Source organism: Ranitomeya variabilis, chromosome 5 (assembly GCF_051348905.1).
Source record: "Ranitomeya variabilis isolate aRanVar5 chromosome 5, aRanVar5.hap1, whole genome shotgun sequence".
Classification (NCBI taxonomy): Eukaryota; Metazoa; Chordata; class Amphibia; order Anura; family Dendrobatidae; genus Ranitomeya; species Ranitomeya variabilis.
In genome coordinates, this window is record NC_135236.1 from 322,059,620 (window position 1) to 322,084,313 (window position 24,694).

The window sequence follows — 24,694 nt, forward strand, 5'->3', positions numbered from 1 at the left end:
ATGATCATGGGCTCATGATGTTTTTTTGGCATCTGCGGCCTAACAATCTCCCCAAATCTATACTCCTACTAAGCTAATCATGCATATGTATAGTGGAGTCAGTTGGTGAAGCTGTTGACAAAAGTCTAAAGTGTTAAATGGAATCTGACAGCAGGTTTTTGCTATTTAATCTGAGGATATCAAAATGTAGGGGTTAAAACACTGAATTCAGCCATATGTCACTTATCAGGTGCTGTTGTTTACTTACAATGAAGGTTTTAGCACCAGAATTTTATCAGTGCTGCACTAGGTCTCACACAAAAAGTCTCAAAAATGTGTTTTGGCGCACTTAAAAATACACTTGGGAACTGGAGTGGAGTTGAGTTGCACAATTTTTTTTAAAAGAGCCACAGTTGTTGGATCAAGCTAAACATGCAAAATTGCTAGACTCCGCCAACAAAGCATTAAAAAACCAGGTGAGCACATGAAATAGACTTAAAAAAGTCACAAACAGAATAATGAATTGGATATCAACAAAAAAAGGTGCAAAATGCTCAAAGCTAGACAAAAAACAGAGGCAAAGGCAATGAATGAAAGCAACAGAGAACAATAGATTCAGAGAAAGATACTTTCAAATGACCTTGCCTGTTATAAAAGAACAGAATGACACTCACTGAAAGCAAGTCAGGATATATATTTTTGTTAGGGTATTCTCCAAACTCTAGCTCTATATAGTTTCTCTTGGGTAAATGAAGAATAACACAACTATTGTTGCTTTTCCTAATGATAAACAATGCAGAAGGCTCAATCATGAAGAGTTTGATTCATTTGTGACAGATTTTGTTACACAAAACTTTATTTCTTTATATACCCAAATAAACTGGACCAAAAATTGACAAGGTACAATTTTAAATTATTTTATACAGGTTTCATACCGTCAGTAATCTCCAGCCATGTTTAAACATATTTGAATACACTGACTGATTTTTCACTTGCCGTTTTTGAGTGCCCCTATATAGAGAACAAATGCAGTTCTGATACAGTTGTTAACCCCTTTCTGCCATTGGACGTACTATTCCGTCCATGTGGGGTGGGCCCTACTTCCCAAGGATGGAATAGTACGTCCAGCACGATCGGCCGCGCTCACGGGGGGAGCGCGGCCGATCGCGGCTGGGTGTCAGCTGCCTATCGCAGCTGACATCCGGCACTATGTGCCAGGAGTGGTCACGGACCGCCCCCGGCACATTAACCCCCGGCACACCGCGATCAAACATGATTGCGGTGTGCCGGCGGTAGAGGGAAGCATCGCGCAGGGAGGGGGCTCCTGCGTGCTTTCCTGAGACCCCCGGAGCAACGAGATGTGATCGCGTTGCTCCGAGGGTCTCCTACCTCCTTCCTCGCTGCAGGTCCCGGATCCAAGATGGCCGCGGCATCCGGGTCCTGCAGGGAGGGAGGTGGCTTACCGAGTGCCTGCTCAGTGCAGGCGCTGGTAAGCCTGCTTTGCTCTAAGTCAGATCGGTGATCTGACAGAGTGCTATGCAAACTGTCAGATCACAGATCTGTGATGTCCCCCCCTGGGACAAAGTAAAAAAGTAAAAAAAAAATGTCCACATGTGTTAAAAAAAAAAAAAAAAAAAAATTCCTAAATAAATAAATTAAAAAAAAAATTATTCCCATAAATACAATTCTTTATCTAAATAAAAAAAATCAAACAATAAAAGTACACATATTTAGTATCGCCGCGTCCGTAACGACCCCACCTATAAAAATGTATCACTAGTTAACCCCTTCAGTGAATACCGTAAAAAAAAAAAAAAAGAGGCAAAAAACAACGCTTTATTCTGATACCGCCAAACAAAAAGTGGAATAACATGCGATCAAAAAGACGGATATAAATAACCATGGTACCACTGAAAACGTCATCTTGTCCCACAAAAAACGAGCTGCCATACACCATCATCAGCGAAAAAATAAAAAAGTTATAGTCCTCAGAATAAAGCGATGCCAAAATAATTATTTTTTCTATAAAATAGTTTTTATCGTATAAAAGCGCCAAAACATAAAAAAATGATATAAATGAGGTATTGCTGTAATCGTACTGACCCGAAAAATAAAACTGCCTTATCAATTTTACCAAATGCAGAATGGTATAAAAGCCTTCCCCAAAAGAAATTAATGAATAGCTGGTTTTTGGTCATTCTGCCTCACAAAAATCGGAATAAAAAGCGATCAAAAATGTCCCGTGCCCGAACATGATACCAATAAAAACGTCAACTCGTCCCGCAAAAAACAAGACCTCACATGACTCTGTGGACTCAAATATGGAAAAATTATAGCTCTCAAAATGTGGTAACGCAAAAAATATTTTTTTGCAATAAAAAGCGTCTTTCAGTGTGTGACGGCTGCCAATCATAAAAATCCGCTAAAAAACCCGCTATAAAAGTAAATCAAACCCCCCTTCATCACCCACTTAGTTAGGGAAAAATTAAAAAAATTTAAAAAATGTATTTATTTCCATTTTCCCATTAGGGCTAGGATTAGGGCTAGGGTTAGGGTTAGGGCTAGGGTTAAGGCTACATTTAGGGTTGGGGCTAAAGTTAGGGTTAGGGTTTGGATTACATTTACGGTTGGGAATAGGGTTGGGATTAGGGTTAGGGGTGTGTCTGGGTTAGAGGTGTGGTTAGGGTTACCGTTGGGATTAGGGTTAGGGGTGTGTTTGGATTAGGGTTTCAGTTATAATTGGGGGGTTTCCACTGTTTAGGCACATCAGGGGCACTCCAAACGCGACATGGCGTCCGATTTCAATTCCAGTCAATTCTGCGTTGAAAAAGTAAAACCGTGCTCCTTCCCTTCCAAGCTCTCCCGTGCGCCCAAACAGGGGTTTACCCCAACATATGGGGTATCAGCGTACTCGGAACACATTGGAGAACAACTTTTGCATGGCTCTGCGTTATAAACTGTAGTGAAACACTTGGGGGTTCAAAGCTCTCACAACACATCTAGATGAGTTCCTTAGGGGGTCTACTTTCCAAAATGGTGTCACTTGTGGTGGGTTTCTACTGTTTAGGTACATTAGGGGCTCTGCAAACGCAATGTGACGCCTGCAGACCATTCCATCTAAGTCTGCATTCCAAATGGCGCTCCTTCCCTTCCGAGCCCTCCCATGCGCCCAAACGGTGGTTCCTCCCCACACATGGGGTATCAGCATACTCAAGACAAATTGGACAACAACTTTTGTGGTCCAATTTCTCTTGTTACCATTGGGAAAATACAAAACTGGGGGCTAAAAAATAATTTGGGGGGGAAATTTTTTTATTTTTTATTTTCACGGCTCTGCGTTATAAACTGTAGTGAAACACTTGGGGGTTCAAAGTTCTCACAACACAACTAGATAAGTTCCTTGGGGGGTTTAGTTTCCAATATTGGGTCACTTGTGGGGTATTTCTACTGTTTAGGTACATTAGGGGCTCTGCAAACGCAATGTGACGCCTGCAGACCAATCCATCTAAGTCTGCATTGCAAATGATGCTCCTTCCCTTCCGAGCTCTGCCATGCGCTCAAACGGTGGTTCCCCCCAGATATCAGGTATCAGCGTACTCAGGACAAATTGAACAACAATATATAGGGTCCAATTTCTCCTGTTACCCTTGGAAAAATACAAAACTGGGGGCTACAAAATAATTTTTGTGGAAAAAAAAATATTTTTTTATTTGCACGGCTCTGCGTTATAAACTGTAGTGAAACACTTGGGGGTTCAAAGCTCTCACAACACATCTAGATGAGTTCCTTAGGGGGTCTGCTTTCCAAAATGGTGTCACTTGTGGGGGGGTTTTACTGTTTAGGTACATTAGGGGCTCTGCAAACCCAATGTGACGCCTGCAGACCATTCCATCTAAGTCTGCATTCCAAATGGCGCTCCATCCCTTCCGAGCCCTCCCATGCGCCCAAACGGTGGTTCCCCCCCACATATGGGGTATCAGCGTACTCAGGACAAATTGGACAACAACGTTTGGGGTCCAATTTCTCCTGTTACCCTTGGGAAAATAAAAAATAGGGGCGAAAATATCATTTTTGTGAAATAATGTTTGTTTTATTTTTACGGTTCTGCATTATAAACTTCTGTGAAGCACTTGGTGGGTCAAAGTGCTCACCACACTCTAGATAAGTTCCTTAGGGGGTCTACTTTCCAAAATGGTGTCACTTGTGGGGGGTTTCAATGTTTAGGCACATCAGTGGCTCTCCAAACGCAACATGGCGTCCCATCTCAATTCCAGTCAATTTTGCATTGAAAAGTCAAATGGCGCTCCTTCGCTTCCGAGCTCTGTCATGCGCCCAAACAGTGGTTTACCCCCACATATGGGGTATCGGCGTACTCAGGACAAATTGTACAATATCTTTTGGGGTCCATTTTCTCCTGTTACCCTTGGTAAAATAAAACAAATTGGAGCTGAAGTAAATTTTGTGTGAAAAAAAGTTAAATGTTCATTTTTATTTAAATATTCCAAAAATTCCTGTGAAATACCTGAAGGGTTAATAAACTTTTTGAATGTGGTTTTGAGCACCTTGATTAGTGCAGTTTTTAGAATGGTGTCACACTTGGGTATTTTCTATCATATAGACCCCTCAAAATGACTTCAAATGAGATGTGGTCCCTAAAAAAAAAATGGTGTTGTAAAAATGAGAAATTGCTGGTCAACTTTTAACCCTTATAACTCCCTAACAAAAAAAAATTTTGGTTCCAAAATGGTGCTGATGTAAAGTAGACATGTGGGAAATGTTACTTATTAAGTATTTTGTGTGACATATCACTGTGATTTAATTGCATAAAAATTCAAAGTTGGAAAATTGCAAAATTTTTGCCAAATTTCCATTTTTTTCACAAAGAAACGCAGGTAATATCAAAGAAATTTTACCACTATCATGAAGTACAATATGTCACGAGAAAACAGTGTCAGAATCACCAGGATCCGTTGAAGCGTTCCAGAGTCATAACCTCATAAAGGGACAGTGGTCAGAAATGTAAAAACTGGCCTGGTCATTAACGTGCAAACCACCCTTGGGGGTGAAGGGGTTAATCGTCTCTTCAGTGCCACTGCTGACTTGAAGATTAGCTTGACTTTAAGGAGATGTCCACTATTTGGACTACTTCTTGTCATACCCCATGTTTGGCCCTGATAAAATGATACTTATACTCCCCTCCCGTGCCGGCTTAGTTCCCACAGTGTCGGAACCTGCTCTCCCTGGGAATCTCGAGCGGTACCCAATCAGCACTGGCGTCATGGTCTCCGCCTTCGGACAAATTGAACATGATGAGGATGTCCAAGATGAGCTGCAGCCCAGACTTCCACTTCATGTTCAATTTCTCCGAAGGCAGTGACAGTGATGCTAGCACTGAGCACTGATTGGGCGCCAGCATCACATGTCACAACATCATGCAAGAGCCCCAGTGAGAACGAGTGCAGACACTGCGGGAATGGTGATGGAGCAGGAAACGTTTATAGGCTTTATTGTTTTATGGGGGCCAAACATTTTGATCAAGAAGAGGTTTTCCTAGTTGTGGACAACCCCTTTAACTGACGAAAGTGTAAGTTTAGCATTTTACTTGAGAAGTGCCTGCAAGTCTGATTACTGTAGGTACTGCGCCTCTCAGATATCTACACTTGGAGAATCTGTAAAATGGAATTTTTATTTAACCATTATATGGTTAATAAATGCAACATACTATACTGCAAATACACCATATCATTCTGTATGTTATGAAAACTATACAGTATATTCATATTTAGCAATGCAAGCTTTCACTTTTTCAGGATGTTGTTTGCTTGCATGACCCTCTTAAATGGAAGCTGCCACCAGGTTCTCTCCATATCAAGTAGTATGTAGCATTCTAGTATGCTGTAACAGAGCATGTACAGGTGCTGGCCTCACTTTGTATGGGGAAAACCTGGTGACCGGTTCCCTTTCATTGAGTTTGATGGGAGCTTTGGAAACTGTGGAAAGTGCAATGTCTAGGAATCATCTTTCAAGACTGTGACATATGCTGCGAATATGCCACCTTGGGGAATATCATTGTCTATGAACCACAGATAATGAATAGAGATCGGCGGACACCTGGATGTTCAGGTTCGGCTGAACAGTTACAAAAAGTTTGGGTTTGGGTACCAGAACAGTACCCAGACCTGAACCCGGACCCCATTCACTTGAATGGGGGGCCTAAACATCCAGTGTTTGCCATGCTGTCATGTGCAGTCACGCCGTAATCCATGTCTGGGGAATAATTCGTTTTCAACCTGGACAGTGCCAAGATGCGATCGTCCAGGCTGTGAACCACTTGTGACTGAACTGCTGCGAGTGCAGCCTCAGTGACCAGTGTTGAATTCATTGAGGTTACCTCCGGTCACTGAGGCTGTGTTCGCAGCCAGGCTGATCTGCGGTGACCTCTGTGAGATCCCTGCTAGCAGCATGAGAGTTTTTCTCCCTTGCTGGTTGTCAAAAATGGGGGGACCCACGTCATTTTTTAAATTATTTATTTAATTAAAAAATATGAAGTGGGGACCCCTCTATTCTTAATAACCATCAGCCGCTCCTGCTCTCGCTGATGTTAGTGGCAGCAGGCGTCGAATAATGGGAGCTGTATTCCCATCAGCTGATGCCAGTGACCAGAGGTAAACTTTATACCTCTGATTACAGCTGAGCACTCACGATGTCTTTTAACAGTGTGGGAACCACAGCTCTCTGACCGGTGGGGATGATTTCACTGCTGATCAGAAGTGGTGTATGCCGCTCTGTCATGCACATGACAGCATGACAAACACCTGGTGTCTGTGTCTGTTGTTTGTGCCAGAACAGTAGGTATTCGGTAGAGATGCCAAACTTTACAATTCGGGTTCGCCCATCTCTAATAATGAATGGTATGGCATTGTGTTGACTTTTGCAAAATGACAAACTCTGCCCTACTATATTTTGTTAACATTGCATAGGCAAATGCAGATCAGATTTAACTGACCAAGCTAAGTCACTCATATGCATTTCACATCAGTTAATAAAATATGATAAAACATCAGGGAAAGGCTAAATATTTAAGTGATACAGCACTTTGCATCACAGACTTTTTGCCTATTAGCAATAATCCATCCCACATCATATGTCGTTACCTCATAAGCCCACTGACCCGAAGCATTGCAGTTACTTTTCTGCTACATTTTGTGCAGTAACCTATAGCATCATATTCTGCAAGCTCTCTTACATGCACTCGAAAATGTCTCCTTTAATCAACTTGAAATGAAAGGAATGCGGCAGAAGAGACAAATGTTTTTATTGCTTGGTCCTGTGGGCCGCCTTGGGAATCACTTCGGAGTGTGCATTCAGTTATGATGATACTGGTTATATGATACAGAAATAGACTTCACATGTCAGCTCTGTATCTGAACTGAAGCCTATAAACACTCAATATTCTTTCCGCTCATTTCACTCTAATAACCATTTCCTCCTTTAATGTAACGCATTGAATTAATACAGGAGAAATTGTAATTGAAAAGGATGGCCTTCCCCTTGACGTAAATTGATAGCCACTGGGAAGATTCCTATTAATTATAATAATTATTAGTAAGGAATAAAAAGGGAAGTGCCAATCAGATGCAGATTTTGATGCTCAAATTCTAGGGTACTGCCACAGCATATAATTTAGCTTTAAGGTTGGACAAATTATGTGCAGTACAATATGCTGGATACTGGTCTGTATATCCTTTTATCACACAATTAACATTTACATCAGCAGCTTTAGGCTGGTTTCTCACAGCCGTGTTTTTCGGCATGACCACAATGCACAGGCTGACAATGGGTTTCCTGATATTATTATTATTATTATTATTGCACCATTTATTCCATGAAGCTTTACATGTGAGGAGGGGTATACATAATAAAAACAAGTACAATAATCTTAAACAATGCAAGTCACGACTGGTACAGGAGGAGAGAGGACACTGCCCGCCAGGGCTCACATTCTACATATGATATGAACTGAATAGCATTATTTACATATATTAGTATATTGAATTCGAATCAGTATCTGGTCATTGACTGTGGTGAACATAGTAAGAAATAAATGCTGTAAAGAAAGCATGCACATATATCTATATTGGAGATGAATAAATCTGCCAATATCTAATTTGCCAAATTCTATTTAATTTGGCAGGAAAATTTGATTTACGTTGAATTTATTCAATGCAAATTCAAATACTGGTAAAAGGCTATTAAATTCTGAGGTTTAGCTAGACGACTGAGCATAATAAACAGAGGGGAAAAAAATACATAATATTATGCTCCTCTAACTCCTCAACTGTCCTAATACTACAGGGTCATGTCTGGTCCTCTGTGGGTTCTCTTGCTTCAGTTGTTGTGAACTCTATTTTTGGGCTCCCTCTAGTGGTCACAAGCGGTACTGGGTAGTGTTGTCTTTCTGCAGGTTGCTTCATCAGCTGGTTCGTTATCCTTGGTTGGTTTCCTATTTAGCCCACCTGGATACTCAGTTCCTTGCCTGCTATCAATGTATTCAGTGCTCTTCAGATTCCTTGTGATTACCTTGCTCCCAGCCTCTCCAAGACAAGCTAAGTTTTTGTCCGTTCATTTTTTGATTATCAGCATTCATTATGTTTCTTGTCCAGCTTGCTAGGATGTGATTTCCTCGCTTGCTGGTTGCTCTAGGGGACTGAGTTTCTCCCCCCACACCGTTAGTTGGTGCGGGGGTTCTTGAATCTCAGTGTGGATATTTTGTAAGGGTTTTTTACTGACCGCACAGACCCCTTTACTATTTTCTGCTACCTAGTATTAGTGGGCCTCATTTGCTGAATCTGTTTTCACCCCTGTGTATGTGCCTTCCTCTTACTTCACCGCTATTATTTGTTGGGGGCTTCTATATCTTTGGGGATTATTTCTCTGGAGGCAAGAGAGGTCTTTCTTTCTCTCCAGGGGTAGTTAGTTCCTCAGGCTGGCTCGAGACGTCTAGGAATTTTTTAGGCACGTTCACCGGCTACTTCTAGTGTGTTTGGATAGGTTCAGATTTGCGATCAGTTCAGTTTGCCACCTCCCTAGAGCTTGTCCTATGTTTGTTACTTAGCTGGAGTAATTCGTGATCCTCAACCACTAAGGATCATAACGTTCAGTCTTCTCTGCCATCTTGTTTGGTCTCCTGTGCATCCAGTGCAAACTAGGTCTCATGCAATGTCATGACATGCAACACCCTTTGACATCAAAATGTCACATGAGGTCTTCTCAGCACCATTGGTCATAGAGTATAGACAGAAGAGACGATTGGAGATGGTGGAGGAAGTGAGCCAGTGAATGACTGGTTGAGAACTACAGTAGGGTGAAAATCGAGCATGTGGTTGTGGGTTTTTTTAATTTTTGACTCCAATCAAGCAAAAAAGGAAACCATGTTTACCAAGCAGGTTGACATTTCTTGGATTCCAGCTAATCAAATCACAAAGAAATGGGTTTTTGTAAATAGAATTTTTTGTGAGATTTAAAGCAGATTCAATATTTCTGAATTTGATTTGCTGTATTTCTAGTCTATACACATATATTGGAACTCTGCTAGTTAAAGTTTAAATTACTTAAAGTGTCTTCTTTTTTTCTCAACCAGGATAATATATTTAAGCTTGTGGATTCAGGTTTTGAAAATGGTAGAGGAAAAAGTCCTTACGACCCAAAGCTATTAACTGCATCAATTTTGATCGGTAAGTAAACACATTGTGACAAAAATATCACTGTATAGTTACAGGTAACTGCAGTAGATAATTGCACTTATAATATGTTATTTACAATCAGATCACATGTACATATAGTTTAAACATAAGTGATAAATTGGATTGTTCTCATTTGATTTGGGAGGTACGCCTACATGGTTTTAAAGGGATGGGAACCATAATTGGATTTTTTTTTGTGTGAATCAAGTGACCATTTTCATGAACAATTTGTGATTGCCCTTTCCTTTTAGGAGACATAGTTAAAGATATATAAGCTGGGGCAGAAATGTCTATTTCTTGGAGAAATCAAGGTTAAACAAATGTATTATTGATTTATACTGTTTAATAATTCTAGAAATAACATGCATGAGGAACTGCAGTTATTGGTCCTCGTTGTGCAACAAACTGAACTGGGTTACATACTATAATACTAATTGTATAACTGCATTGAGTTTATGGTAGTATTTAATGTTTTATTTTACAGTGCAATTTGCAGTTTTGCTACAGTATGTAACTATTATTGGTTTGCAACAACGTATTTAATTTAAAGTGTAAGTGAGAATACATCTGTTCTCCAGTTACATTTGGTTTTATAATTCACTCTTTCCAGAGACAGTTTCCTTGAAGCCAATTCTTGACCTTCCGGCTTGAAATGGCAACAATTTCTTTGAATATTTCACAGTTAATAACCACAGACTGGTTTCCTGTAAGGATTATTTCAGTCAAATACAAGCTTTTAGATTTAAAAAGGTTCATTCACAATAAATATTGTAAATGATTTTTTGATATTGAGAACTATACTTTTTGTGTTAAAAACCCTTTGATTACTTGTGTGAATTTCCTGAATTGCGCTAAAGGGAAGCAGAAAACTAGTTGCTAGTGATATAATATATATATATATATATATATATATATATATATATATATATATATATATATAGTGGTAGATCGGCTCACTCTACACAGAGGTAGATACGGGTACACTGCGGCCTTAATAAGAACTTTCTTTGGTTTCTTATAGGCAGTATAAACCAAGGTGTAGTACAGAAAATACAGTCCTCTGGGCAAAAAACAGGAAACCAAAACAAAATGGTGGCAGAAAAAAACAGTCCTTCTGAAGGCAGGATTCCTTTTGCTCACCACTAGCAGAACACACACGGTTCAGGTTTTAGCATATGACTCATGCATGAACACTTTTTCTGGAGTGCTTCCTCTCCAGGCACAGTGAACACTGCTGCATTTGGAAGCCAAGTATTTAAGCCCCAGACCATGTGACTCATCCATCATGTGACTGATCACATGATTGTAAACTTAAAAAAAACTGACCATCACATCCAAAGACTAAGTGTGAACAGGTGCTGAACCTAGAGTCACCAACTCATATACACTACAGCATACTGTACAGTATACACTACAGCATACTGTACAGTGTGCTGCCTTTTTGCTTGAGAGTATATGAGTTGGTGACGTCTATGTTTGGATGTCACGGTCAGTTTTTTGAAGTTTGTATTCTTTAGCCTTCTGACTGAGCACTCCGCCTTTTAGCCACAGGTGTTTTTAATCCCAGCAGGACCGCTACCCCTCCACAGAGATATAGATTTTAGTCTAACAGAGGATTTATGTTCCCATACAGATGAAGACTTAATTCTAAGTGAGGAAAGGCATTGCTAGGTCCTGGAAATGAGAAATGTCTTATCGTGGCTTCCAGGTACACATGAATTGGCCAATTTATGCTCTAAACTTTCTCAATTTTTCATATTTTTTATATTTTTCAAATTTCTAATGCAGTAATGCAATTCAATATTCATATTTCATATTTACATGCTATGGCACTACAGTGTGATCACATGATCACACTGTAGCGCCATAGCATGTAAATATGATGTGATATCACACAGGTCCTGTCAGGACACGGTGGTGTCAGCTCTGCACGTGAAGTTATGGTGGACATTCTTCCACCTGCTCTGTGAATGAACACATAAAACCAGCCTATTTATGCAACTTTAGTTTAAGCCTCACAACACTTTACTGTGCTGGAGGAAAATACTCTGGCTTTATATCACTGATGCCATTAGGCATAGTGACACATGTCTCCCCTCCAGTACTTTGCCACAATACATATATATATATATATATACAGTACAGACCAAAAGTTTGGAAACACCTTCTCATTTAAAGATTTTTCTGTATTTTCATGACTATGAAAATTGTACATTCACACTGAAGGCATCAAAACTATGAATTAACACATGTGGAATTATATACTTAACAAAAAAGTGTGAAACAACTGAACTTATGTCTTATATTCTAGGTTCTTTAAAGTAGCCACATTTTGCTTTGATTACTAATTTGCACACTCTTAGCATTCTCTTGATGAGCTTCAAGAGGTAGTCACCGGGAATGGTTTTCACTTCACAGGTGTGCCCTGTCAGGTTTAATAAGTGGGATTTCTTGCCTTATAAATGGGGTTGGGACCATTAGTTGTATTGTGCAGAAGTCTGGTGGATACACAGCTGATAGTCCTACTGAATAGACTGTTAGAATTTTTATTATGGCAAGAAAAAAGCAGCTAAGTAAAGAAAAATGAGTGGCCATCATTACTTTAAGAAATGAAGGTCAGTCAGTCCGAAAAATTGGGAAGACTTTGAAAGTGTCTCCAAGTGCAGTGGCAAAAACCATCAAGCGCTACAAATAAATTGGCTCACATGAGGACCACCCCAGGAAAGGAAGACCAAGAGTCACCTCTGCTTCTGAGGATACATTTATCCGAATCACCAGCCTCAGAAATCACAGGCTAACAGCAGCTCAGATTAGAGACCAGGTCAATGCCACACAGAGTTCTAGCAGCAGATACATCTCTACAACAACTGTTAAGAGGAGACTTTGTGCAGCAGGCCTTCATGGTAAAATAGCTGCTAGGAAACCACTGCTAAGGACAGGTAACAAGCAGAAGAGACTTGTTTGGGCTAAAGAACACAAGGAATGGACATTAGACCAGTGGAAATCTGTGCTTTGGTCTGATGAGTCCAAATTTGAGATCTTTGGTTCCAACCACCGTGTCTTTGTGCGATGCAGAAAAGGAGAAACGGATGGACTCTACATGCCTAGTTCCCACCGTGAAGCATGGAGGAGGAGGTATGATGGTGTGGGGGTGCTTTGCTGGTGACACTGTTGGGGATTTATTCAAAATTGAAGGCATGCTGAACCAGCATGGCTACCACAGCATCTTGCAACCGCATGCTATTCCATCCGGTTTGCGTTTAGTTGGACCATCATTTATTTTTCAATAGGACAATGACCCCAAACACACCTCCAGGCTGTGTAAAGGCTATTTGACCAAGAAGAAGAGTGATGGGGTGCTATGCCAGATGACCTGGCCTCCACAGTTACCAGACCTGAACCCAATCGAGATGGTTTGGGGTAAGCTGGGCCGCAAAGTGAAGGCAAAAGGGCCAACAAGTGCTAAGCATCTCTGGGAACTCCTTCAAGATTGTTGGAAGACCATTCCAGGTCACTACCTTTTGAAGCTCATCAAGAGAATGCCAAGAGTGTGCAAAGCAGTCATCAAAGCAAAAGGTGGCTACTTTGAAGAACCTAGAATATAAGACATAATTTCAGTTGTTTCACACTTTTTTGTTAAGTATATAATTCCACATGTGTTAATTCATAGTTTTGATACCCTCAGCGTGAATGTACAATTCTCAGTCATGAAAATACAGAAAAATCTTTAAATTAGAAGGTGTGTCCAAACTTTTGGTCTGTAATAAATAAAAAAAAAATAAATATATATATATATATATATATACACACACACACACACACACGCATAAAAACCATTCATATACCTTGTTCCTTACTACAAATCTGTTAAGGCATCTACCATATTTTTCGCTTTATAAGACACTCCTGATTGTAAGATGCACCTAGATTTTAGAGGAGGAAAATATAAAAAAATATATTTTGAGCCAAATAGTGTGCAAAAAACTTGCAGATGACGCACTGTTAGGGGATCTGTGGTAACGCACTGTTATGGGGGATCTGCAGGGTACACACTTATGGGAGAATCTGTGGATGACGCACTGTTATGGGGAATCTGCAGGGTACACACTTATGGAAGGATCTGCTGATGACACAGTTATAGGGGATCTGTGGTGATGCACTGTTATGGGGGATCTGTGGATGACACTGTTATGGGGGATCTGTGGATGACACACTGTTATGGGGATCTGTGGTGACACACTTATGGGGATCTGCAGGGTGCACACTTATGGGAAGATTTGCGGATGACACTGTTATGGGGATCTGTGGTGACGCACTGTTATGGGGGATCTGCAGATGACACACTTATGGGGGGATCTGTGGTGATGCACTGTGTCAGGACTCTGAACATTTTGATTACCTTCTGTGCATTACTGCCCTTTTCCAAGATGGCATCTTTGGTCTCATGTGCACTGTGTCTTCCTGCTATATAACTCCACCCCAGCCTATAGTCTGTGCTAGAGTATTCTGCCTTGCATCCAGCTCCTGATGACTCCCTGGCTTTGCACCTGCACCTGCACCTGTTCCTGTGAACCTGTGTGGAGATCCTGCTACTCAGCTCTGAGTTTCTGCTGCATACATTGGTTTCCAGTAATCCTCCATCTGGCTGCTTGTGTTTGTTTCCATCTGCATTTGCTGGACATGTAAGCTGTTGCTGCTCTGCTTAAACCTGAGACTTTTACCCAGGCCTCCCTTGTTGTGCTAAGATATTATTTGAACTGCCTTATAAGCATATCTATCTGTGTTTGGACTACCAAGGACTAGTGTTGAGCATTCCGATACCGCAAGTATCAGGTATCGGCCGATATTTGCTGTATCGGAATTCCGATACCGAGATCCGATACTTTTGTTGTATCGGGAATCGGTATTGGGGTCGGTATAATGTGTAAAATAAAGAATTAAAATAAAAAATATTGATATATTCACCTCTCCGACGCAGCCTGCACTTTACCGAGGGAACCGGCAGCCTTCTTTGCTTAAAATGCGCGCGTTTACTGCCTTCCGTGACGTCACGGCTTCTGATTGGTCGCGTGCCGCCCATGTAACCGCGACGCGACCAATCACACAAGCCGTGATGTAATTTTCAGGTCCTGAATGCCTAATTCTAGGCATTCAGGACCTGAAAATTACGTCACGGCTTCTGATTGGTCGCGTGCCGCCCATGTGACCGCGACGCGACCAATCACACAAGCCGTGACGTAATTTTCAGGTCCTGAATGCCTAATTCTAGGCATTCAGGACCTGCAAATTACGTCACGGCTTGTGTGATTGGTCGCGTCGCGGTCACATGGGCGGCACGCGACCAATCAGAAGCCGTGACATCATGGAAGGCAGTAAACGTGCGCATTTTAAGCAAAGCAGGCTGCCGGTTCCCTCGGTAAAGTGCAGGCTGCGTCGGAGAGGTGAGTATATCAATATTTTTTATTTTAATTCTTTATTTTACACATTAATATGGATCCCAGGGCCTGAAGGAGAGTTTCCTCTCCTTCAGACCCTGGGAACCATCAGGGATACCGTCCGATACTTGAGTCCCATTGACTTGTATTGGTATCGGGTATCGGTATCAGATTAGATCCGATACTTTGCTGGTATCGGCCGATACTTTCTGATACCGATACTTTCAAGTATCGGACGGTATCGCTCAACACTACCAAGGACTTATTCGTGTCAAGTATCCTCAAGAATAATTGTGCTTCATAGACTTTCTGTGTGATTGCATTTTCCTCTGAAGTTTCCTATAGACTGCTAATCTGCATTTAATATTTACTCCAAGTGTTGTGGACTTGAGTTTCTCTCAGCACCTGTTTGAATCACCGTGTGATAATATAGACTTTACCACTTATAAAACTGTGTCCTGTAGTTGTCTTGTTCCATGCAAAGAGTCTCCTGAGTTATCCATTAAAATCATTACACACTGTTATGGGGGATCTGCAGATGACACAGTTATAGGGGATCTGTGGTGACACACTGTTATGGGGATGCAACACCATACATTGTGCAGGGACAGATATCTGATTGGTGGAGGCAGCTCAGCAATATTTTCCTCCACCAATCAATATTTATCCCTGCAGAGAGGGAGGAGAATCTTGCTTTTTTCCTCCTCTGCTTTAGGGCTCTGTGTGCAGGGGAGCCCAGAATTCACCCTGCTGCCAGCTAGTATTTGCCGAGAACTACTGCAGTGCATGTGCAGATCGAGAGCTCAGTGACCGAGCGCTCCATCTGTGCATGCGCTGGTCGGCTGCCATTTTCTTGAAGTCCTGTGCAGTAGGCACAGGCGCTTATTCCAGAAACTGGAAACACCAGATATCAGAAGCACAATGGCGCTGCCCTGCACTATGCCGCCCGAACACCGGAGAAACCACACCAGCACCTCCAACTCCAGGCCCTCTGCACTGCCTCACAAGTGATCCTATCTCCTGCCAGCCCGCCCGCTCTGCAGCCACCGCCAGCACCACAGTAAGAGATTCAATCACTTTTTCCCTATTTTTTTTCACTATTCCGATTGTAAGATCCACACCCATTTCTCCCCCAGTTTGGAGGAATAAAAGTGCATCTTATAAGCTTAAAATACGGTACTTTGTGTTATGATCCGGTGACCTTGGAGCCGCATGAGATCTTCTCAGGAGTAGGTGGAACCTATACTGACCGCAATCCCTAAACTGACACCGCAACTAGAAGTAACCGTGGGATGTACCTAACAATCCTAGACACCTCGACACAGCCGGAGGACTAAATAACCCTATAGATGGAAATGGGAATCCTATCTTGCCTCAGAGCAGACCCCCAAAGGATAGACAGCCCCCCACAAATATTGACTGTGAGTATTAGAGGAAAGACACACGCAGGCAGAAAACAGAGTTTAGCAAAAGAGGCCACTCTAGCTAAATAGGAAAGGATAGGACAGAATGCTAAGCGGTCAGTAATAAAACCCTGAAAATATCCACAGCAGATAATACAAAAATTCCACCATCGAACTAAAGACATGGAACGTATCTCTGCATCTCCTGAGAATCCAACTTGACTGGAAAAATCCTGGCACAGTCAAGCTGGATAAGAAAAAACAATGAATAGCACTGATCTGTAAAGCACACTGCATGTGTGCTGCAGAAACAAAACCAGAAACTTATCTTTGTTGAATTGGCAGCAGGGCAGGAGGAACCAGACTGAGATCCAAACCTTCCAAGTACAATGGACAACAGGCAAGGGCTAATGAATCCTGCAACCATAAATACCCCAGTCAGCACTGCAATCAGTAGGGACACCTGCCCAGGATTGCAACCCAGGGACAACTGTATTACCACCATCAACCACCGGAGGGAACCCAAGAGCAGAATTCACAACAACTTTGCTTAGCACCAAGGACAAATAATGTTTTGTCCATATAGAGATGATTTTTCTTGAAATGAGCAAATTTAGGTGGAATTATTTTCTTCTTGAATTCTACAATAATCTGCATTCTGGAAAATATGGGCTTTCTGTAATTTGCTTTGTGAAATTAAGCAGACTGACAGCCAATTGTGGCCCCTGTGTTGCTGAACAGTAAAGGGCCAGTGAAAGATTAAATAGAATAAAAAGTTTAACACCAACCCACTTCTACTGCTCACTGTCTGCTATCCGGTTGTCAGTGCCTCCATTGCTCCACATTTCTGGCATGATTTTCACTCTAAACCATGACTTGAAACCACAATCAGACCTCGGAGGACACTGCACATGCACAGTTACCTCTGAGACCTGCAGCCAGAAGTCCTGTCTTAGATGGGACAACAAGCTGGATATGCAGCACAACAGAGGTGCAGAGAATCGGGCAGGAAGCAGCAAGCGATAGCAAGATAGGTGAGCTGACCACTTTGACTGTTCATACCGCTCCCTGTTTCTTGTCTGCTGTCCAGCTCTCCACAACTCCATCATGCCATATCTCCAGCCCCGTTTTCATTCTAAGACCATGACTTAAGGCCATGAACCGCAAAGTGACCCCTGGGCCTGCTTGCAGCTATAAGAAATGGCCTAGAATAAACACTGGGTTGGAGATTTTGTGCAAAGGGGAGGTGTGGAGGACTGGACAGCCAAAATGGAGGGTTGGAGAGGTGATCATTGAGGTGAGTATAATTTATTTTTTCTTTTTGCATCTTGCATTTATTATGCTCTGTTGTCTAGATATATCGCAGAGCATAATAGGGAACATTCAGTTCACGAATAGTGTTGAGCATTCCGATACCGCAAGTATCGGGTATCGGCCGATACTTGCGGTATCGGAATTCCGATACCGAGTTCCGATACTTTTGTGATATCGGGAATCGGATCCATATTCATGTAAAAAATAAAGAATTAAAATAAAAAATATGGATATACTCACCTCTCCAGTGGCCCCTGGACCTTACCGCTGTAACCGGCAGCCTCCGTTCCTAAGAATGAGCGCGTGAAGGGCCTTCGATGTCGTGGCTTCTGATTGGTTGCGTGCCGCTCATGTGACCGCTCACGCGACCAATCACAGGCCGCGACGTCATCGCAGGTCCTAAACTCCTCATTGAGGAGTTTAGGGCCTGCGATGACGTCGCGGCCTGTGATTGGTCGCGTGAGCGGTCACATGAGCGGCACACGACCAATCACAAGCCGCGACGTCATCGAAGGTCTTAAACTGCTCATTCTTAGGAACGGAGTCTGCCGGTTACAATCGGTAAGGTCCAGGGGCCCCCGGACGGGTGAGTATATCCATATTTTTTATTTTAATTCTTTATTTTTTACATGAATATGGATCCCAGGGCCTGAAGGAGAGTTTCCTCTCCTTCAGACCCTGGGAACCATCCAGGATACCTTCCGATACTTGAGTCCCATTGACTTGTATTGGTATCGGGTATCGGTATCGGCGATATCCGATATTTTTCGGGTATCGGCCGATACTATCCGATACCGATACTTTCAAGTATCGGAAGGTATCGCTCAACACTATTCACGAACGATAACTTCACAGCAAATCAAAGTTGTAGGGAAAATCCTCATAATGTTTTTTCAGATCTGCGCCTCTTATGATTTTTATATTACTAATAAAGTTATAGATGAGCAAATGTTTCCTATTGATTGGATTTTACATGTTTTTACATAGTTTTCTACTTACTAGATAATACTAAATATTATTTTTTTTGCAAGTTTACTACTATATGAATTGTATTAAAAATTTACTAACATATTGTGACACATTTTAGTAGCTAATACTATATCACTATTTAGACGTGCACTCTCTCATTGTTGTTCTGCACCTTTCGAACTGACCTTATGCATGCAGTGAAGGAACAGTAAGGTCCACTGATCATTTATATTAGGTTCCATCGATTTATTTTCTTTCTTTTTTTTCAGGCGCCTGTGGAGTAAGTGATAACAAAACAGGCATAAGGTTATATAAAGGTTGAGCAAAACATCAAAGTCACTTCAGCACTTCAGTGCTTCTCATTTTTATGTGTTTTTCTTAAAATTACATGGGCAGGGCTGTAATTAAGGGTATTTTTGTACTTCAAGTTGAAAACCACACACAAATTGTTAATAAGACTGCAGTGCTGGTACATTTTTGATCATATACCTCATACTGAGCTAGCCAGATAATTTATAGTACTGCTTACCTTTGATGTGAATTTGATTTAATTCAGTATTTTTGCTTATCTTATATTTGTAATATTAATTCATTTTTATACTTATTTTATTTATTAATGATAGTTTTCATATTTTAAGATCATATATGGCATTAATTAGTTGTATACAAGCTTATTGTTGATCTTTAGATATTACTTTTTTAGCTTTTACAACAGCTGTAGACTTTCTAAGTGAAAGTGATAAGGGCAGCATGGTGGCTCAGTGGTTAGCACTGCAGCCTTGCAGCGCTGGGGACCTGAGTACAAATCCCACCAAGGACAAAATCTGCAAGGATTTTGTATGTTCTTCCCGTGCTTGCATTGGTTTCCTCCAGGTTGTCCAGTTTCCTCCCACACTCCAAAGACATATTCATAGGGAATCTAAATTTTGAACATGGGAACAGTGCTGATAATATCTGTAAAGTGATGTGGAATTAATTGTGCTATACAAGTGACTAAAATAAATAGAGTTTTAATTTCAAATATGTTAACGAAAACCTAGTGCTTTTATATATTGATTTTTATTAAAGTTGGTTTCTCAATCACTCATTGTAGAAAAATCAAACCTGATTAATAATAAAAAAATTGGAATGAAATGCGTGGGTGAGTACAGTAAATAACTGACCTAGTGTAGGTCTTACCTTAGAACCAATTTCTCAGATATTGTAAGGACTCTAGTTCATTGATAAAAAGCACCTAACAAAAGATGTCCTTTATAATCTAAAGAGGTACAGGATACTTGTCCTATTTATTAATCAATACTGCCTGCAAGGTGACAACCATTTGTATACCATTTGGGTCAAATTTTTGTACCCTAATTTGTGTCCAATGAAAAATCGTTTTAGTATGCCTTCACAAATGATGTTTATTGGAAAAATGCCACTGCAGGTTTTGATCCAGTTTGCAAGCGAAAGCCAAGAATGTCATTAAAGTGACTGAGAATGTGTGGAAATGTGTGGATTTCTCCTTCTAGCTCACTTTAAAAACTGTTTTGCTAATAAATATTGTATGTGAAACCATCTTGGATGAACACGTGACATAAATGATAATTCAAAACAAATACACTTTGACTCTATATTACTTTTGTATAAAAGTTAATATAACGCATATGGATATTAACTAGAGATGAATCAATTGATTCAATGTTGTGTAGGATGGCACCATAGAGATCATGCAGAATCCTACCACTGCAACCACATGTAAAGAACCCGCACCTCTCCACCTTGTCTGATGTCACTATTATGTCTTAGGGATCACGTGGTACACTCTCCTCTCTTGCACCAATGTGACGTTCTGCACCCCCTGGGGAAATGTAAGATCAGCTTGGCACAGTTTTACACAGACATCCCCTGTCCACACCAATCCAGGAAGACACAATGAGTGAGAGGATGTGGCACCACACTTGGCAGGCTGATAGACCCCTTTCACTAGCACCAGTGAAGCAGAGCCTGGCCAGCCCAGTAGGACTGCAACAAATTCTGGGCAATAGCCCAGTCCGTTAATGGGATTATATCAGGGCAGAAACCAGCCCTGGTAACATGGAAAGTTAAGTAAAGATCATGGACGTGTGGATTTGTAGATCGAGATAAAAGAGCATCCCAAGGTTAAATTATATATGGTTAAATTATATATTTATTCATCTTAAGGGCACACTTGACAAAGCACTATAGACACAATGGTTATACATTTACATATACAATGGTCAGTTATGCAAATACAATAGCGGTAGTACAAAGTATGCAAAATATGAGAGTCAGGTACTGGTCAGATGAAAGGCCTGGCTTGCAGGGGAGGGGCCGTCACATGGGAGGCTGGTGGTCCCCTTTGTTCCTTCACTTCTTTCCATGTGCCTCCCCAGAGAAAATGCAATAGGCCATACTTCTCACGAGCATTTTGGGAAACTCCCCTAATGCCCTCTGGGCTGAGCTTAAATCCCCTCACCTTGCCTTTGGCAGCTAAAAATTCCAAAACGTAAGATGGCCATAGCTCCTTAATGGGCGGTCTCAGGAAGGCAGTTTTGACACCATTGAATCAGGCTGGGCCCCTGCTACACACTGAGACCAAAGACAGCTTCTGAGCTCCTACTAACCATTCTATATATCGCCCCACCCTGGGGTTCTAGAGCAGATCAAGACCCTGGAAGGTGTTCAACCCATTCCAGAGATCTCAAAAATGTATCTGGTGTGTGGCTAGGATGTACGATAAGTCCATATTCTATATTTTGCACAAATTTAAAATAAAAATGCCCACAACCATTTTCTTCATAAAAGAAGATTGCATAAGCCAGAAATGGCTCACATCACTTAGGTGCTGCCATATGGGCTTCCCTGTAATCTGTTCATGCTATGACATTACATGGTATAGAACAGCCACTTTTTGGGGACTGTCTCAGCCTGTATAAAAGTAGAGGCAGAAAATAAGTAGCTATTTTGTGTTTTAGTCTGGATATTGAGTTAATTTTACAGCTTAGCAATAGAAATAGGGAAAAAAAGATAAAAAAACCCTAAATAAACATTACAGATAGTTTGTGGCAGGACAGCAAAAAAGGGCTACCATCCGTTTACCCATTACAATAACTGTTTAGGTCACTTTAAGATTACTATGGCTGTCTTTACAGTAAAGAGGTTAAATAGGAGATCTTAGGGTGCTTTCACATTGCGTGTTGCCACTTGTTCAGTGGCCACTTTGGGGCTTATGTCTGAGCTCTTCTCAAAATGGGATTCAAACTTTTTTTGGATGTATGCACCTGCTGGAGAGGGACACTCAGATGTTTGTATGTATGTATTTACTGGAATGCGTGTATATGGGGCTAAAAAAGCCAAACTGTGCACATGGTTATTTTAAATTTAATAAATTATCTTTAGATTTAAATAGATGTGTTTAATGGCAACTTGTCACCATGAAAATGCAGCACAATATACTGGCACCATGTTATAGAGCAGGGGGAGCTGAAAAACATGATATATTATTTTGTGAGAAAACATTCAGCATAATCTTCATTTTCATCATTTACATCTCTGTTCTTTCTGGTATTTTCAGTCCATTGGGCAGCACTTTCGGTGATTGACAACTATTTCTGTATGCACTCTTATACAAAGAATTCTGTTAGTCACTGATGGGACTGCGCACTGGACCAAAAATCCCAGAAAGAGCAGAGGTTTCAATTATTAAAACACGGCTTACAATTAATTTTTTCTCACAAAATCAGTAAATTGACCTATTCAACTCTTCCTTCTCTATAAAATGCTGACTGCAGATTGGACTGCATTTTCATGGTGACAGGTTCGCTTTAAAGAAATACTAATTTTGCCCCCAAAGGCTTTGACATACTTTAACTCCTTCATGACCTTTGATGTGCATGTACTTCAAAAGTCATGTTCCTGACTTTGATGCGGGCTTACATGCCGAGAACACATCTTTCCCGGCAGATGATGGCTGATTAATTCAGCCATCATGTGTCTTTAACAGCAACGGGTGGAGCATAGCTCCCTCAACTTCTGTTAACATGTTAAATGCCACTATCAGTCGAACTTCCACCAAAGAGTGCAATAAAAAGCAATCAAAAGGTCGTAATTTCCCCCCATTTATTTATAGATTGTAAGCTTGCTACACAAGCAAGGCTCTCACTCCTCCTGTAACTGTTGAACTATGTGTTACTTTGTGATGTCCTTTATTGTACGTATTCCTGCTTAATTGTAAAGTGCTACTGAATGTGTTGGCGCCAGATAAATAAAATTATTTTGATTATGTATTTAACCATAAACAGCAGGGGAACGCGTCATTCTACCTATTATCGGCGCACCCGTGAATAGATTTCAAGATCCACTCGTGGCAGTTAACCAGTTAGATGCTGCTGTCAATCACTGATATCGGCATTTGACATGCATGCCGTCACATGTCCGTTTATCGGAGCCACTTTCACGTGATTGTGGGACACCGATAGGTTGTCATGACAACAGAGGTCTGATGATGACCCCTTTGCCTGTCATTACAATACTCCTGTGAAGGCCAGTTCTTAGTGGCATTCTCAGCTATGCATAGCATAAGTGATCAGATGATCACAGATTCAAGTCCCATAAGGGGACTACTAAAAACAATAAATAGGGAGAAAAGTTTTTAAATAATCTAAAAAAAATACAAGTTGAAATCACCCCCATTTTGCCTCATTAAACATAAAACAAATGAAAAAATGCACATTTTTGGTATCGCTGCTTTTCTAAAAGTCTGATCAATCAAAATCTAAAGTAAATTAATCCAATCACTAAACAGTGTAGTGAAAAAAAAAATCAAAACTGCAGAATAGTTTTTTGGGGTTTTTCACTTCGCAATAATATCAGTAAAAATGTCAGCTCAGGGTACAAAAAATAAGGCCCATATCCAGAAAAATAAAAACATTGTGGGTCTCGGAAAAGGGTGACAAACGCAAATTTATTTATTTATATATATTTTTTTTACACATGTTTTTTTTATCTACATACTCATACTGACCTGGAGAATCATTGGTAGGTCATTTAACCATATAGTAAGTGTTAAATAAAAAAACAGTTGTGGAATTGCACTTTTCTTTCCAATTGTTGCACTTAGAAGTTTGTTTCCGCTTTCTAGTACATTACATGATGAAATAAACTATGTCATTCAAAAGGACAACTCGTCCCGTGAAAAACAAACCATCATATAGTTGTATGTACAAAAAAGTTATGAATCTTGGAAAAAAGGAAGGAAAAAAACAAAAATGGAAAATGTAGAATCGTCCGTGGGTGAAGGGGGTTAACAAATAGTCTCACCATTTTTACTTTATTTTTAGTTATATATCTAAAAAAAAAAGTTTAGAGTTGGCAACGATTTGAAAGATCTGTTTTAATATGCAAATGACAATCTGCCAGACGTTTTTCACAAATTGACCCTTTTGCCTGTGACCTATAGTAGTCTATGGATACTACTATAAAACAGATATCTGATAAATTTGTTATATATGGTTCCTGATATATACTGCCGATTTGTATGTAAAACGATCTGCAAATTCTGTCTTCTTTGTAGTCTTAAATTCATTTGGCTGCATGCATATTTTGTCATGGTGTGAAATTGAACAGGTAGCCATAAAACATATTACACTTTATCTATAGCAAAGGAGAATTGTAGGTTTAATACATGCAAGTGATTTTAGCAAGGTGGTTATGAAATATCACAGTTCTACGCTGAAAAAAAGTTGTTGCACATCTGGTGTTTACTGGATTTTATAAATTACGGAATTGAAAAGCGAGCGTGCTGTGGCTGTTTTACAAAGGACATACATAAGTCACAGTGTAACATTGT

At 40.7% G+C, this 24,694-nt stretch overlaps 1 protein-coding gene across 1 annotated transcript in view; it reads left to right on the plus strand.

Moving 5' to 3' along the window:
• Nucleotides 1-24,694, plus strand: part of SEMA3A (semaphorin 3A) — a 353,944-nt gene that overhangs the window by 237,899 nt on the left and 91,351 nt on the right. Inside the window, exon 5 of the mRNA XM_077264656.1 lies at nucleotides 9,620-9,713. Coding sequence (XP_077120771.1) covers nucleotides 9,620-9,713 — 94 coding nt within the window. The remainder of the gene's footprint in view (nucleotides 1-9,619; nucleotides 9,714-24,694) is intronic.